The 14,605-nt window shown below is 44.5% G+C and overlaps 1 protein-coding gene and 1 long non-coding RNA gene across 3 annotated transcripts in view; one reads left to right on the forward strand and one right to left on the reverse strand.

Moving 5' to 3' along the window:
- Window positions 1–1,500, forward strand: part of LOC122557908 (uncharacterized) — a 44,278-nt gene extending 42,778 nt beyond the window's left edge. The window contains exon 3 of the long non-coding RNA XR_015760197.1: window positions 1,399–1,500. This is a non-coding gene — a long non-coding RNA (uncharacterized LOC122557908). The remainder of the gene's footprint in view (window positions 1–1,398) is intronic.
- LOC122557905 (anoctamin-9-like) overlaps window positions 1–14,605 on the reverse strand; it is a 133,943-nt gene that overhangs the window by 12,987 nt on the left and 106,351 nt on the right. For both annotated transcript variants that reach the window (XM_087996675.1, XM_043706110.2), the window contains exon 23: window positions 1,991–2,084. In XM_087996675.1, coding sequence (XP_087852801.1) covers window positions 1,991–2,084 — 94 coding nt within the window. The remainder of the gene's footprint in view (window positions 1–1,990; window positions 2,085–14,605) is intronic.

A 14,605-nucleotide genomic window follows, 5' to 3' on the forward strand; every position in this document is an offset into this window, starting at 1 on the left:
TCTGAGGTGACTAGTTTGGTACAGAGGCAACAAAGGATTTTGAGAGGCCTTTTGTTTATATGTAAACAGATGAGACTTCAGGCCAACGTGGTCATGTTTTAGAAGTGACCTGTATAATGAAAGGAGATCGGTCAGCTCCCTAGCTGAGCAGTGCAGTCCAGAACTAGGAGTTCAGCTGTGTGAAAGCAGGCTACGAAACTCTCTCTCTCTCCTTCTGCCCTTCTAACTTCAACCTGTAAGCATCTGTTCCATTTTTACTGTTTTTTAAGGGGGTTTGCTTATTGGGACTGTCATGTATATTCGGAACAGCATAATGAAGTCTAGTTTGGATAGACTGAGTTCTCTAGGGGTTCTTTATTCTGTTCTTTGTGTTTCATTGTGTCATTTTGTGAATAAAGTTTTGTCTGTTTTAAAACCTGGTAATCAACCTAGCTAACTTACTCCGGGTAATTTTCACTGTACACTTATCAAAACAAATTGCAAAGTTATGGACTGGGCTGCCTGCTTAAGACTGTTTTGAGTGGTCTGGCCTAGTCCGTAACACATCTCCCGTTCCTTTTCACTTTCTTTCCAGTGCAATCTTTATTTTAATTTATCTTTTTCTTTCTGTACTCTCCCTTTCCATTACTCTTTCCTTCCTATTCAAGAATTTTCATTTTTTCTCTTTCTCCTTGAGCTCATTATTTTTTGTTTTTAACTGAACCTTAGTTAGTTATAGCTGCCATCTCCATTTAAGGGTTTCCTCCTTTTAATTTTAAATAGTGGATAATTACTTAAAACATCTCATCATTATGAGATCCTACTTTACTTTCTATCTTCAACTTATTTGTTAAATCCTTCAGTCGCTGTTTTCAAATAACTCACTCTTGTGTCTTCCATTCTCAGAAATTCTTAGCAATATTCATAGCTGTTTATAAGTACAATCCATGTAATAAACCACACCAGTCCTGTTTTATGTCCAATAACTCTATGTATCAGTTTCTTTAAAAAGACATAGATCCCTTTTAAATTCATTCCGATATCGCAAAAGTCCCCACTTGTTATGATCCCAGCTGATGGTACCTCGGGTCAAGTCTGATCCCAGCATGAAATCTGGCTTGATGGATCTTTTTTTCTTTGGTTAGTTGGTTTATATGGTGGCTCATCACAAGACATATTTGCATGTGGTTGCAGAAGCTCTTTAGCAATGGAACATTATTACACAAAAGAAAGAAAACAATAGGTCCAAATATAAAAAATTGAAAGATCGTAATACAAATATTATAACAACGTTTTGACTTATTTCTTGTTACAACAGAGAAATTATACTCCTATCTCAACTCTTTATATTTTGACTTAACTGACTCCTTCCAGTTCTTCTTTCTTAAATTGTAAATGCAATTTTATGATTGCTTTCAGAATCTGAAGACAGTTCTGGTGGCCTAAACTTTTCAAGTATAACAATCTGAAGATGCCCATCTCCACATTCCTGGCTTGGAATCTTCACAAACTAAGGAAAACATTGCCATCAAATTGACTGGTTTCCATTCAACTAAAATCTGCTAGGAGAGAAACTTAAAAACTTGCGTCAGTACGCAACTCTTTATTCTTCTCACCTAAATGCTGGGTTTTCAAATCTGAAGTCAAAACAAATCTAATTGCTTAAGTATTTAAATTGATTGTCATTAAACCAAAAATATGAATATCTTATTCAGTTCTCACTCTAGGGTTCTCCCAAGGCTTTGTTGCAGTCAGAGGTCTTCTTTGTTCTGGTGCATTTAGGTTATTTAGGATAGATGTCAGAGTGATGTTTTTTTCACCAGAAATTTTCACAGCACTAAGACATTCATATGCATCTCTTTTTAAAACTATCTAAAGTCCAAAAATAATAAATATTGTATATATCTTTCATCACACTGTGTAACAAACATAATATGAATAAATATCATATAATCCAGAGGTTTGTAATATTTTGTATTATGTAATTGTACAGAGAGAAAAATCTGTTTACCTCAAATAAAATCAGGAAGGCCAAACGTGCAGCAAAAATATGCCAAAACTGGACTGTGTACTTATAGTCATCAACGGTTCTATAATCACGATATCTGCAGAACAGGCACAGAATAAGCAAACACAAAATAAAGCAGTTAAAGTGGCAAGTAGATGCCTGGTAAAACATTGTGGCCCAGGAATGCTGGCAGTTGCAGAAGTTGGAACTGTAATTAACCTTTACTCTTGCCAGCCAATGGATTAAAAGTTTTGAAACTTTGGAAATCTTCAGATCAACATACTGTAGCCTGTGATTGGGCCTCCAACTGGTGACCACAACCACCATTACATTGCACAGTCAACATACCTGTCCCAACCCAATGTTGGGTCTGTTTGAGTCCCAGCCTTGACCCATCCTACTTTGATGGCCATCTTGGAGGTTGGCAGAACTTCTAGACAATTGTAGGAAGCCACAATTGTAGGAAAGATAGGTGATGGCTTGGTGGTATTATCACTAGACTATTAATCCAGAAACTCAGCTAATGTTCTGGTAACCCAGGTTTGAATCCTGCCATGATAGAATTTAAATTCAATTTTTTAAAAGTCTGGAATTAAGAATCTACTGATTACTATGAAATCAACAGATGGTCAGAAAAACACATCTGGTTCACTAATGTCTTTTAAAGAAGGAAATCTGCCATCATCACTTGAACTGGCCTACATGTGATTCCAGATGCACAGCAATGTGGTTGACTCTCAATTTCCCTGTGAAATGGCCTAGCAAGTCACTCAGTTGAAACAATCATAACAAAGTCTCAAAGAAATTAAACTGGATGGACCATATGGCATTGACTTATGCCCTGAAAAAGACAATGATAGAACCAACTCTGTTAACCCTGCAAAGTCCTCCTTACTAACATCTGGACGCTAGTGCCAAAGTTAGGAGAGCTGTATCACAGAAGAGTCAAGCAACAGCCTGGCATAATCATACTCATGGAATGATACCTCACAGATAATGTCCTAAATACCAATAGCACCATCTCTGGATATGTCCTGTCCCACCGGTCAGACAGACCCAGCAGAAGGATCTGGCACAGTGGTATACAGTTGGGAGGGTGTTGTCTTGGGAGTCCACAACATTGAATCTGGAACACATGAAGTCTCATGGCGTCAGATTAAAGATGGGCAAGGAACTCCTGCTGGTTACCATGTGCCGACCTCCCTCGGTTAATGAATTGGTACTCCTCCATGCTGAACAATACTTGGAGTCAGCACTGAGTGTGGCAAGGACACAAAACATGTTCTGATTGGAGAATTTCAATGTCCACCACCAACAATGGCTCAGCAGCAACACTACTGTTCGGGTCCTAAGGGACATAGCTGCTAGGCTGGGTCTGCAGCAGGTTGTGAAGGAATCAACAAGAGGGAAAAATTTACTTTACCTCATCCTTTCCAGTCTGCTGGCTACAGATATAAGTGTCCATGACAGTATCAGTAAAGGTTGTAAGTTTGCTCGCTCAGTTGGTGGGTTCTCAGATGTTTCATCACCATGCTAGGTAACATCATCAGTGAGCCTCCAGTGAAGTATTGCTGTTTTGTCCTGTTTGCTACTTATGTGTCTTGGTTTGTTGTGGTAAGTGGTATCATTTCTGGTTCTGTTTCTGAGAGGTTGCTAAATGGAGTCCAAATCTATATATTTGTTAATGGAGTTCCGGTTTGAATACCATGCCTCCCACGCTTAACCTATCACAGGATGAATGTATTGTCTCCATCAAACTAGTGCCCCTCCTCATCTGTGTATATGTGATAGTTGGTCATGTCTTTTGGTGACTAGTTGGTGCTCACGTATTCTGGTGGGTAGTTTCCTGCCCATCTGTCCAATGAAATGCTTGTTGCAGTCCTTACAGGGTATTTTGTATATGACGTTTGTTCTGATGGCTGTGGGTACAGGGACCTTTAAATTCACCAGCAACTGTTTCAGTGTGATGGTAGGATGTGGGCAACTATAGTGCCCAAGGGCTGGAGTAATTTGGTCATCATCTCTAAAGTGTCTTTGATGTATGGTAGGGTGGCAAGAGTCTCTGGGCATGTTTTGTCTTCCTGTTTAGGTCTGTTATGCAGGAATTGACAGAATACGCTTATCGGGTAACCGTTGTTCCTCAATACATTATATAGGTGTTTTTTTCTTGGCTTCTCATAGTTCCTGGATGCTGCAGTATGTTGTGATCATGAAATGCAACAAACTAGAAGAAACCCACAAGCACATAAACAACATCCTTATCCATATAAAATTCACCAAAGAGAAGAACAATATCCAAATCCTCTTCCTAGACATCCTTACCAGTATAAAATTCATCAAAGAGGAAGAGAACAATAACTCCCCTTCCTGGACGTCACAGTAGAATGAAAAGCCAATGGAGAGCTGCAGATCAGCGTATACAGAGGAACCTCGATTATCCGAATATCAATTACTTGAATATCGGACTATCCGAAGAAGTTCTCAAGGTCCCAATAGAAACATCAAAGACGTGTTTCCAACACTGATTGTGGCTTTTGTTTACAGTGATTAAAAGTGAACTTGGCTTACTGAAATGATGCCGAGAACAGTCCTAGACATCGATGGGAGTACAGGCATCATCTCCAAATGACTGACCTCCCGCCCTCTCTCTCTGCCCCCACACTTTCCCTGGAGTTCTACACAGGGGTGTAGCCTAAACCCGCTTCCCCAGATAAAGTCTCCAGTATTGTCCTGTACAGGGCAAAGGTGGAATAGTGCGCGCTATTTGGAGACTCATGCCCCCCACCCAAACGCAGAAGCAGTCTTACTGTTGGTGTCCGGTCCGGCTGCCCCGGGGGCTGCAGGGGGGTGGGGTGGCTGGGTCGGATTGGGGTGGGGGCTCAGGCGCGGGGTCGGATTGTGGGTGGGGGGGACTAGGTTGTGGGCGGACGGGGGGGCAGTGTTGGACGGGGTTGGGGGGGCAGGGTTGGGGGTGCGGGTGGGGGGGGGGGCGACGATGGTGGGGCGGACGGGAAGCAGGTGGAGAGGGCGGATGAGGGTGGTGTTGAACAGGGTTGGGGGGCAGCCAGGGACAGATGGGGTCACAGGATCTCGCGCAGGGTGTGCTGCTGCCTCAATCTCCTGAACAGGGAGCAGACTTAACGGAAAACTCCCAGCCCCAGAGGAAAGGCATTGAATTAATTGACCGAATAATCAATTATCCAAACAAAATAGTGCCCGCCCATCTCGTTCATATAATCAAGGTTCTTCTGTACAAGAAAGCCACACACACTGATGAGATACTCAATTACAGGAGCAACCATCCCAACACCAACAAATGAAGCTGCATCAGGACGGATTAGGTTAGATTAGATTCACTACAGTATGGAAACAGTACCTTCAGCCCAACAGGTCCACACTAATCCTCCGAAGAGTAACTCACCCAGACCCTTTCCCGTAGTCTATATTTATCCCTGACTAATGGACCTAACACTATGGGCAATTTAGCATGGCCAATTCACCTGACCTGCACATCATTTGGACTGTGGGAGGAAACCGGAGCACCCAGAGAAAACCTATGCAGACACGGGGAGAATGTACAAACTCCACACAGGCAGTCGCCCGAGGCGGGAATCAAACCCAGGTCCCTGGCACTGTGAGGCAGCAATACCAGAAACTGCAGCACCCAGAAGCTATGAAAAGCTAAGGAAAAACATCTGTACAATGTATTCAGGAACAACGGTTACCCGATAAGCACAGTCAGCCGATTCCTGCACATCAGACCTAAACAGGAACACACAACATGCCTAGCAACCCTATCATACATCAAAGACATTTCAGAGATGATGACCAGACGACTCTGGTTTCTTCGAGGAGAAAGTGAGGACTGCAGATGCTGGAGATCAGAGCTGAAAATGTGTTGCTGGAAAAGCGCAGCAGGTCAGGCAGCATCCAAGGAACAGGAGAATCGACGTTTCAGGCATAAGCCCTTCTTCAGGAATCCTGAAGAAGGGCTTATGCCCGAAACGTCGATTCTCCTGTTCCTTGGATGCTGCCTGACCTGCTGCGCTTTTCCAGCAACACATTTTCTACTCTGGTTTCTTGGCATCATGGTGGTCACAAACCTGTCATCACACTGGTGAACTTAAAGGATCCCATGCCCACAGACAACAGAACGAATGTCATATACAAAATACCCTGCTAGGACTGCAACAAACATTACATTGAATAGACAGCAGGAAACTACCTACTAGGATACAAGAGCACCAACTAGTCACCAAAAGACATGACCAACTATCACTGGTATCCATACACACAGACGAAGATGGACACCAGTTCGAGAGGGACAATGCATCCATCCTGGGACAGGCTAAACAAAGACAAGCGTGGGAATTCCGTGAGGCCAAGAATTCAAACTGGAACTTCACCATCAAATATATAGACTTGGAGCCCATTTACCAACCTTTCAGAAACAGAACTGGAAATTATATCACCTACCACAACAAACCAAGAGACATAAATTGGAGGCGGGGCAAAACACCAGCGCTGCTCTAGAGGCTCACTGATGATGTTACCTAGCATGGTGACAAAACGTTTGAGAATTAACCCACCAGCTCAGTGAGCAAACTTACAACCTGATCCACGACCTGAGCTAAAAATCTCCAAAATCTCAAGTATCAGTAGTGGTGGTTCTGCCTTCAAGGTGTGAATATCCTTCATTGTGCTGTATGGCACTATCACTGTGCTAAATCAGACAGATGTTGCAACTAAGGACCAGGCACCTATGAGACACTGTGGACTAGCAGCATAAGAATTTTATTCTAGTACACTCTGTAACTACATGGCCCAGCATATTCCCCCACTCAGCATACACACAAAGTGAGGGGATCAATCCTAGTTGAATGGAGAGTGCAGGAGTGCATGCCAGGAGCAGTACCCAGCATACTTAAATATGGGGTGTCAAACTGGTGACGCTACCAAAGAGGACAACTTTCATGCCATAAGGAGGAAGTGATAGAGCTAAACAATCCTACAACCAATGGATCAAGTCTAAACTCTGAAGTCCTGCCACATGCAATCGTGAATGGTGGTAGACAATTAAACAACTCACTAGAGGAACAGGCTTCACAAATATCCCCATTCTCAATGATGGTAGAGGCCAGCAGATTAGTGCAAGAGGAAAGGCTGAAGCACCCGCAGCAATTTAGCTAGAAGTGCCGAGTGCAATCCATTTTGGTCTGCTCCCCAGCATTACAGATACCAGACTTCAGCCAATTACATTCATTTCAAGTGAGATAATGGAGTGGTTGGAGACACTAGATACTGCAAAAGCTATGGGTCCTAACAACATTCTGGCAATGGTACTAAAAACTTGTGCTCCAGAATTTGCCAGACCCTTAGTCAAGTTCTTCCAGGACAGTTACAACACTGGCATCTACCTGATAATGCAGAAAATTGCCAAGGTATGGCCTGTACATAAAAAGGACAAATCCAAGTCAGCCAATTACCACCCCATCAGTTCACTTTTTTAAATAAATATTTTTATTGAAAAAAAATTTGAATTTTTACAAGATTGTAAAATTACTGCAACATAGTAAAACAATATAATATAACAACAATAACAATAATCAAAGTACTACTCTACTCCGCAAACAGTTTGAAAGAAATAAAGCTAAAAAAACTACCCATACTACAATTCAATAAACAATTAAACAAAATAAACTAAATTAAATTAGATTGAACCAAGGTAAATTAACTTAAATTAAATTACAACACGAGTGCAACTCTGCCAAAGCTCCCCATCACCGGTAGCATCAGTTTGCGTACCTGTACTTATTTGGGATTCTTCCTCTCAGGGGCCCCCGGCCCGCCAGACACAGCCCTCACGGCTACACCAAGGCCCTATTCAATATAGCTGACAAGTCTGCGTCTATATAGTTCAAAAAGGGTCACCGCGTCCTATAAAAAAATTCCGTTTTCCAGTGTACCATACTTGTAAGGAAGTCTAGGGGTATATGCTTCATAACTAACCTACACCACCCTGAAAGTCCTGGAGGACTTTCTGATAAGAGGCTCATCAGAATGTTCTTCCCATGCATCTAAAGAGGGCAGATTCAGCAGACCCAAGAGGAGGGATACCGGATCTACCTTGACCTCAGTTCCCAAGACCCCTTCCAAAACACTTGCTATAGCGCCCCAATACCTACAAAGCTTGTGGCATGACCACAAGCAATGAGTAAGAGTACCAATATCTATTTTACATTTGGGACACATTGGAGATGCTTCTTTCTTAAATTTCACAAGCCGCTCCAGTGCCAAATAAGCCCTGCAGACAACCTTCAGTTGCATAGCTGCATCCTATTACAAATCAAAACCTTCCTCACATTCTGTCAAATATCCTCCCATGCCTCTAATGAGATCTCCACCCCCAATTCTTGAGTCCAGATCCTGCAGAGCTGCTGCATGTCCTTCGAGTACTGATCGAGTGAATACCTCGAAGTGGACCGAAGCACTCTCCTCTCTATATCAGATTTATAGGGATTAACCAACAATGTATAAAGTCTGTACAAAGTCCCTAATCTGAAAATAACAAAAGAGGTCCCTACTAGACAGTTCATATTTCTGGCTCAGCTGATTGAAAGACATCATAACCTCCCCCTCAAATAAGTCTCCCAAACAGGAAACTCCTCTTGACTCCCAGAACCTAAAGCCAGAATCCATTGATCCCAGCCAAAATCCAGGCATTCCTACTATGGGCGTAAAAAGGGACGTTTTACATAAATTGCCCTCACTTTATCACATCATTCTCCATGCTTTAACCGTGTTAAGGACAATCGGATTTCCGCAATGCTCCAAGGCAGTCCTCATCTTGTCCATAAACAACAAATTAATGAGGGAGCATTTTGCCTGGGAGGCCTCGATGTCCAGCCAAATTGACCCTGAGTCCTGGCAGGCCCAAACAGTCACACAGGATAATAAGGAACTTAATTGATATTTCTTAAAATCTGGAAAGTCCACACCCCATCCCCATGGAAGCTGCAATTTAGCAAGCTTAATAAGAGTTTGCCTGTGACGCCAGATGAAACAACCGAACCAACTGTTAAGCCTCCGTAGCGCTTGCCTAGGTAGCATCAAAGGCAACATTTGCATGGGATATAATAAACAAGGAAGAACATTCATTTTAACCAGAGCTATTCTACCCAACCAAGATATTGGAAGAGCCTCCCAGCACTAAAGGTCCTGTCTTATCTTCTCCAGCAACTGCACAAAATTAGCTTTGTATAATTGATCAAAGGCCGGAGCAATAAAAATGCCTAAGTAATGGAAGCCTACCTGTGACCATCTGAAAGGGAATCGATTCCACCTCTGGTCGGGTATTCTGACAAGACTCCCTGGAGGCATGGCCTCCAAATTCATAAAAGTGATTTTATACCCCAAGAAAGAACCAAATAAATTAATCATTTGTATTAGACAAGACACAGATATTGTGGAGGAGAAAGTGAGGACTGCAGATGCTGGAGACCAGAGTTGAAAAATGTGGTGCTGGAAAAACACAGCAGGACAGGCAGCATCCAAGGAGCAGGAGAATCGACGTTTCGGGCATAAGCCCTTCTTCAGGAATGAGGATGGTGTGCCAAGCGGGCTGAGATAAAAGGTAGGGGGGAGGGAATTTGGGGGAAGGGCGCTGGGAATACGATAGGTGGAAGGAGGTGAGGGTGATAGGCCGGAGAGGGGGTGGGGGCGGAGAGGTGGGGAAGAAGATTGCAGGTCAAGAGAGCGGTGCTGAGTCCGGGGGTTGGGACTGAGATAAGGTGGGGGGAGGGGAAATGAGGAAGTTGGAGAAATCTACATTCATCCCGTGTGGTTGGAGGGTTCCTAGGCGGAAGATGAGGCGCTCTTCCTCCAGGTGCGTGTGGTCAGGGACTGATGATGGAGGAGGTCAAGGACTTGCATGTCCTTGGTGGAGTGGGAAGGGGAGTTAAAGTATTCAGCCACGGGGCGGTTGGGTTGGTTGGTGCAGGTGTCCCAGAGGTGTTTCCTGAAACGTTCCGCAAGTAGGCGGCCTGTCTCCCCAATGTAAAAGAGACCACATCGGGTGCAGCGGATACAGTAAATGATGTGTGTAGAGGTGCAGGTGAATTTGCGACGGATATAGAAGGATCCATTGGGGCCTTGGAGGGAGGTGAGGGGAGGTGAGAGGGGAGGTGTGGGCGCAAGTTTTGCACTTCTTGCAGTTGCAGAATTTACCTGGACCGTCTCAGACTCCTCCCTCCCTTTCCTAGATCTCTCCATTTCTATCTCGGGTGACTGACTCAACACAGACATTTACTACAAACCGACCGAGTCCCACAGCTACCTAGATTACACCTCCTCCCACCCTGCCCCCTGTAAAAACGCCATCCCATATTCCCAATTCCTTCGCCTCCACCGCATATGCTCCCAGGAGGACCAATTCCACTACTGACCAACCCAAATGGCCTACTTCTTCAAAGACCGCAATTTCCCCTCTGACGTGGTCGACGATGCTCTCCACCGCATCTCCTCCACTTCCTGCACCTCCGCCCTTGAACCCACCCCTCCAATTACCGCCAGGATAGAACCCCATTGGTCCTCACCTTCCACCCCACCAACCTCCGGATACATTGTATCATCCCCCGTCATTTCAAACAGACCCCCACCACCAGGGTTATATTTCCCTCCCCACCCCTATCAGCGTTCCGGAGAGACCACTCCCTCTGTGACTCTCTCGTCAGGTCCACACCTCCCCCAACAACCCAACCTCCACTCCCGGCACCTTCCCCTGCAACCGCGAGAAGTGCAAAACTTGCGCCCACACCTCCCCACTCACCTCCCTCCAAGGCCCCAATGGATCCTTCCATATTTGAGGGGGTGTGCTGGGGGGCAACGTACATTCAAAATCCTGTACTCCTCTCCATGTATCAAATCTTTGACGGTCACAAATCACCCATATTCGTCCTTAATTTGGTCTATCAGCTGAAATGAGAGATTCTTCTAGATGAGTATAGCTACTCCTCTGCTTTTAGAATTAAAGGACGAGAAAAACACCCTGCCAAACCCTCCTTGCTGTAACTTTAAATGTTCCTTATCGCCTAAATGTATTTCTCGCAGCAGGGCTACATCGACCCTTTCTTTTCTAAGGCTTGAAAGTTCTTCTTTCTCTTAATTGGTGACTGACTCCCCTTAATATTCAAGCACACAATTTAAATGAACAATTAGCCATACCGTCCAAAGACAGCCCATGACCCACCACCACCCCCCCCCCTCCGAGAGGAAGAACCCTACTCATAACATGCTGAGTAAAAACAGTAAAAGATTCGTATAAACAACTACAAAAACTACCAAAGCAAAACTTTGAAAAACGACTTCTCCAATTAACCAACATAAAACAAATAAGAGACTGTCCCCCTTGCCCACAGGGGGCATTCACATGACCCACTAACCCCTCCATGGCTCCTTCTCGCTGAAGCCATGTCCCAAACCCAGGCAAAACAAAGTAAAAAAACATGTGTCTTATAACAAGAAAATTAGAAGTGGGCATTCAACCCGTCCCACGTGTACTTTGACCCCAGTCAGTACTGATTAAAAAAACCCCAAACCCTCCCCCATCCCAGACCAAGAAAGACAGAAGAAAAGAAAAGGGAATAATAAAAAAAGAAAATGAAAGGGGAGAAAGAAAAGGGAAAAATAAGATCAAAACTAGGTAAACAAGGTAAACCATTTAGAATACAAAGAAAACATTATTGTCCATATTACTTGAACCAGCCAGTCTATTTTAAAGTGTCCAGGAAGTCCTTTGCCTTTTCTGATGAGTCAAAATTATACATGGACTGTCCATGGCTGAAACGTAACACTGCCGGATATCTGCCAGAGTATTGAATATTCAAGTCTTTCAGTCCCTTCTTTACCTCATCAAAGGCCTTCCTCTTGTGGATCACAGCCGCAGAAATGTCCTGGAAAAACATAATTTTTGATCCCTTGTATGCCATGGCCTGTGGATCTTTCCCCAGTGCTCCGGAAGCTTCCAACACCATTTGCTTAGCTCTGTAGTGCTGGAGTTGCACTAGGACCAGGCGGGGACACTGCAACCCATGAACCGCTGGCCCCGCTCAACTCAAACCTGGCTGCCTCGACCTCCAGCCCCAAGAGCTGCGGGAGCCATTGCTCCATAAAGCTGACTAGCTGGTCTCCTTCCTCCCGTTCCGGCAGCCTGATCAGATGGATGTTCTACGTCAGCCTTGGTGTTTGAGGTCGTCGACCTGCTCCACTAAGGCCCGTATCTGCCTCTCCGGGGTCTAAACCTGACCTGCCGAGGATTCTGCCATGTTCTCCAAAGCCATGGTCCGTTGCTCCATCTCCTCCAGCACTGCCTGAGATGCTGGATCTCCTGTTCATGTTTTTGCAGCCTGGCTGAGATTGGTTCCAGCCTGGTCTGGGTCTCCTTCATCGTTGATTCAATTCTCTCTCGGAGTTTCATGAACTCCGAGACTAGACTCTGCTATGCAGGTAAGTCCACAGGAATGCTCATGAAGACCGTTATGATCAAATGGCCCTTTTCCCTCGGGCATCTTCCCTGATCAACAAACCTAATACACAACAATTCTGGGGACCTAAGACTGCTGAATTTTGCCACACTTGCTAAAAAAATGGGAGGGTAAATGCACCATATGCCTGGGTTATGGTGCAGAACTCAGCAGAGCAGACCTACTAGATCGCCACCATCTTGGATTTCCCATCAGTCCATTCTTGATCATTAGTAAAATTATGAAAGGTGTCATCTACAGGTGCTATCAAGCAGCACTGCTTAATAATGACCTGCTCTCCTCAGTTTCAGTTCTGCCAGAGCCACTCAGCTCCTGGCCTCATTACAGCTTTGGATCAATCATGGACAAAACAACTGAGTTCCAGAGGTGAGGTGAGAGTATGATAGCCTTTGACATGCATTCAGCTGAGTGTGTTATCAAGGAGCCCGAGTAAAACTGGAATCAGTGTGTATCTGGGGGCAAACTATGTGTTTGTTGGAGTTATACCTGGCACATAGGAAGATGGTTGTGGGTTATTGAAGGTCAGTCATCTCAGCTCCAGGACAAGCCTTCAGGAATTCCTCAGAGTAGTGGCCTAGACCCAACCATCTTCAGCCCTCGGGTTGATCAATGACCTTCCCTCCATCATAAGGTCAGAAGTGGGGATGTTCGCCAATGATTGCACAATGGTCAGCACTATTTGCAACTCCTCAGACATGAAGCAGTCCATGTTCAAGTGCAACAAGGTCTGGACAATATCTAGGCTTGGGCTGACATGTGGCAAGTAACATTTGTGGAGAAAGTGAGGTCTGCAGATGCTGGCGATCAGAGCTGGAAATGTGTTGCTGGAAAAGCGCAGCAGGTCAGACAGCATCCAGGGAACAGGCTTATGCCCGAAACATCGATTCTCCTGTTCCCTGGATGCTGCCTGACCTGCTGCGCTTTTCCAGCAACACATTTCCAGCAAGTAACAATTGTGCCACACAAATGCCAAGCTATGACCATCACCAATGATCATAAGAGACAATCTAACCACTGCCCCTTAACATGCAATTGCCATTACTGAATCCCCCACTATCAATGTTCTTGGGATTACAATTGACCATTCAACTGGACTTGCCACATAAACACAATGGCTATAAGAACAGGTAAGAGATTGGGAATACTATGGTGAATAACTCACCTCCTGACTCACCAGAGCCTAACAATCATCTACAAGGCACAAGTCAAGAGTGTGATAGAATACTCCCCACTTGCCTGGATGGTGCAGCTTCAACAACACTCAATAAGCTTGACACCATCCATGACAAAGCAAGTTCCCCTCCAAGCCATTCAACGTCATGACTTGAAAATATATCACTGTTCCTTCACTGTCGCTGGTTCAAAATCCTGGAATTCCCTCCTTAATAGTATTGTGGGTCAACTTACTGCAGGTGAACTGCAACAGTTCAAGAAGGCTGCCCACCACCACTTTCTCAAGGGCAGCTAGGAATAGACAATAAATGCTGGCCAGCCAGCAACACCCATATCCCACAAATTAATAAAAAACAAAGTGATTCCAGTCTACTAACATTTTCCAGTGTGTTGTCTCCAAATTTTTGATGTTCAGTTAAAGAACATTTCTGTGATAAGAAAGGTTTTTAAAATGCATTGCAGCAATCCACCAATAACATCTTTAATAACATCACCAGCACTTAATCACTATCAACAAGAATCTTAGTTGTCATGTGACCAATATCACCTTAAAATTCAAAGAATTTCCTAGCTAAAATTCAGGTCTTATCATTGTCAAAAGACTATTGCAGTGCAAGATAGCAGCATACCATGGCAGCAAGGTGGCTCATGGGGCAGCATGGTGGCTCAGTGATTAGCACTGCTGCCTCACAGCGCCAGAGACCCGGGTTCAATTCCCGCCTCGGGCAACTGTCTGTGTGGAGTTTGCACATTCTCCCCGTGTCTGCGTGGGTTTCCTCCCACAGTCCAAAGATGTGCAGGTTAGGTGAATTGGCCATGCTAAATTGCCTGTAGTGTTAGGTGGATTAGTCAAAGGTAAATATAGGGGGATGGGTTTCTCTTCGGAGGGTCGATGGGCCTGTTT

This window comes from Chiloscyllium plagiosum, unplaced genomic scaffold, assembly GCF_037043375.1.
Source record: "Chiloscyllium plagiosum isolate Xiang-an unplaced genomic scaffold, Cpla_swu_hap1 HiC_scaffold_18, whole genome shotgun sequence".
NCBI lineage: Eukaryota > Metazoa > Chordata > Chondrichthyes > Orectolobiformes > Hemiscylliidae > Chiloscyllium > Chiloscyllium plagiosum.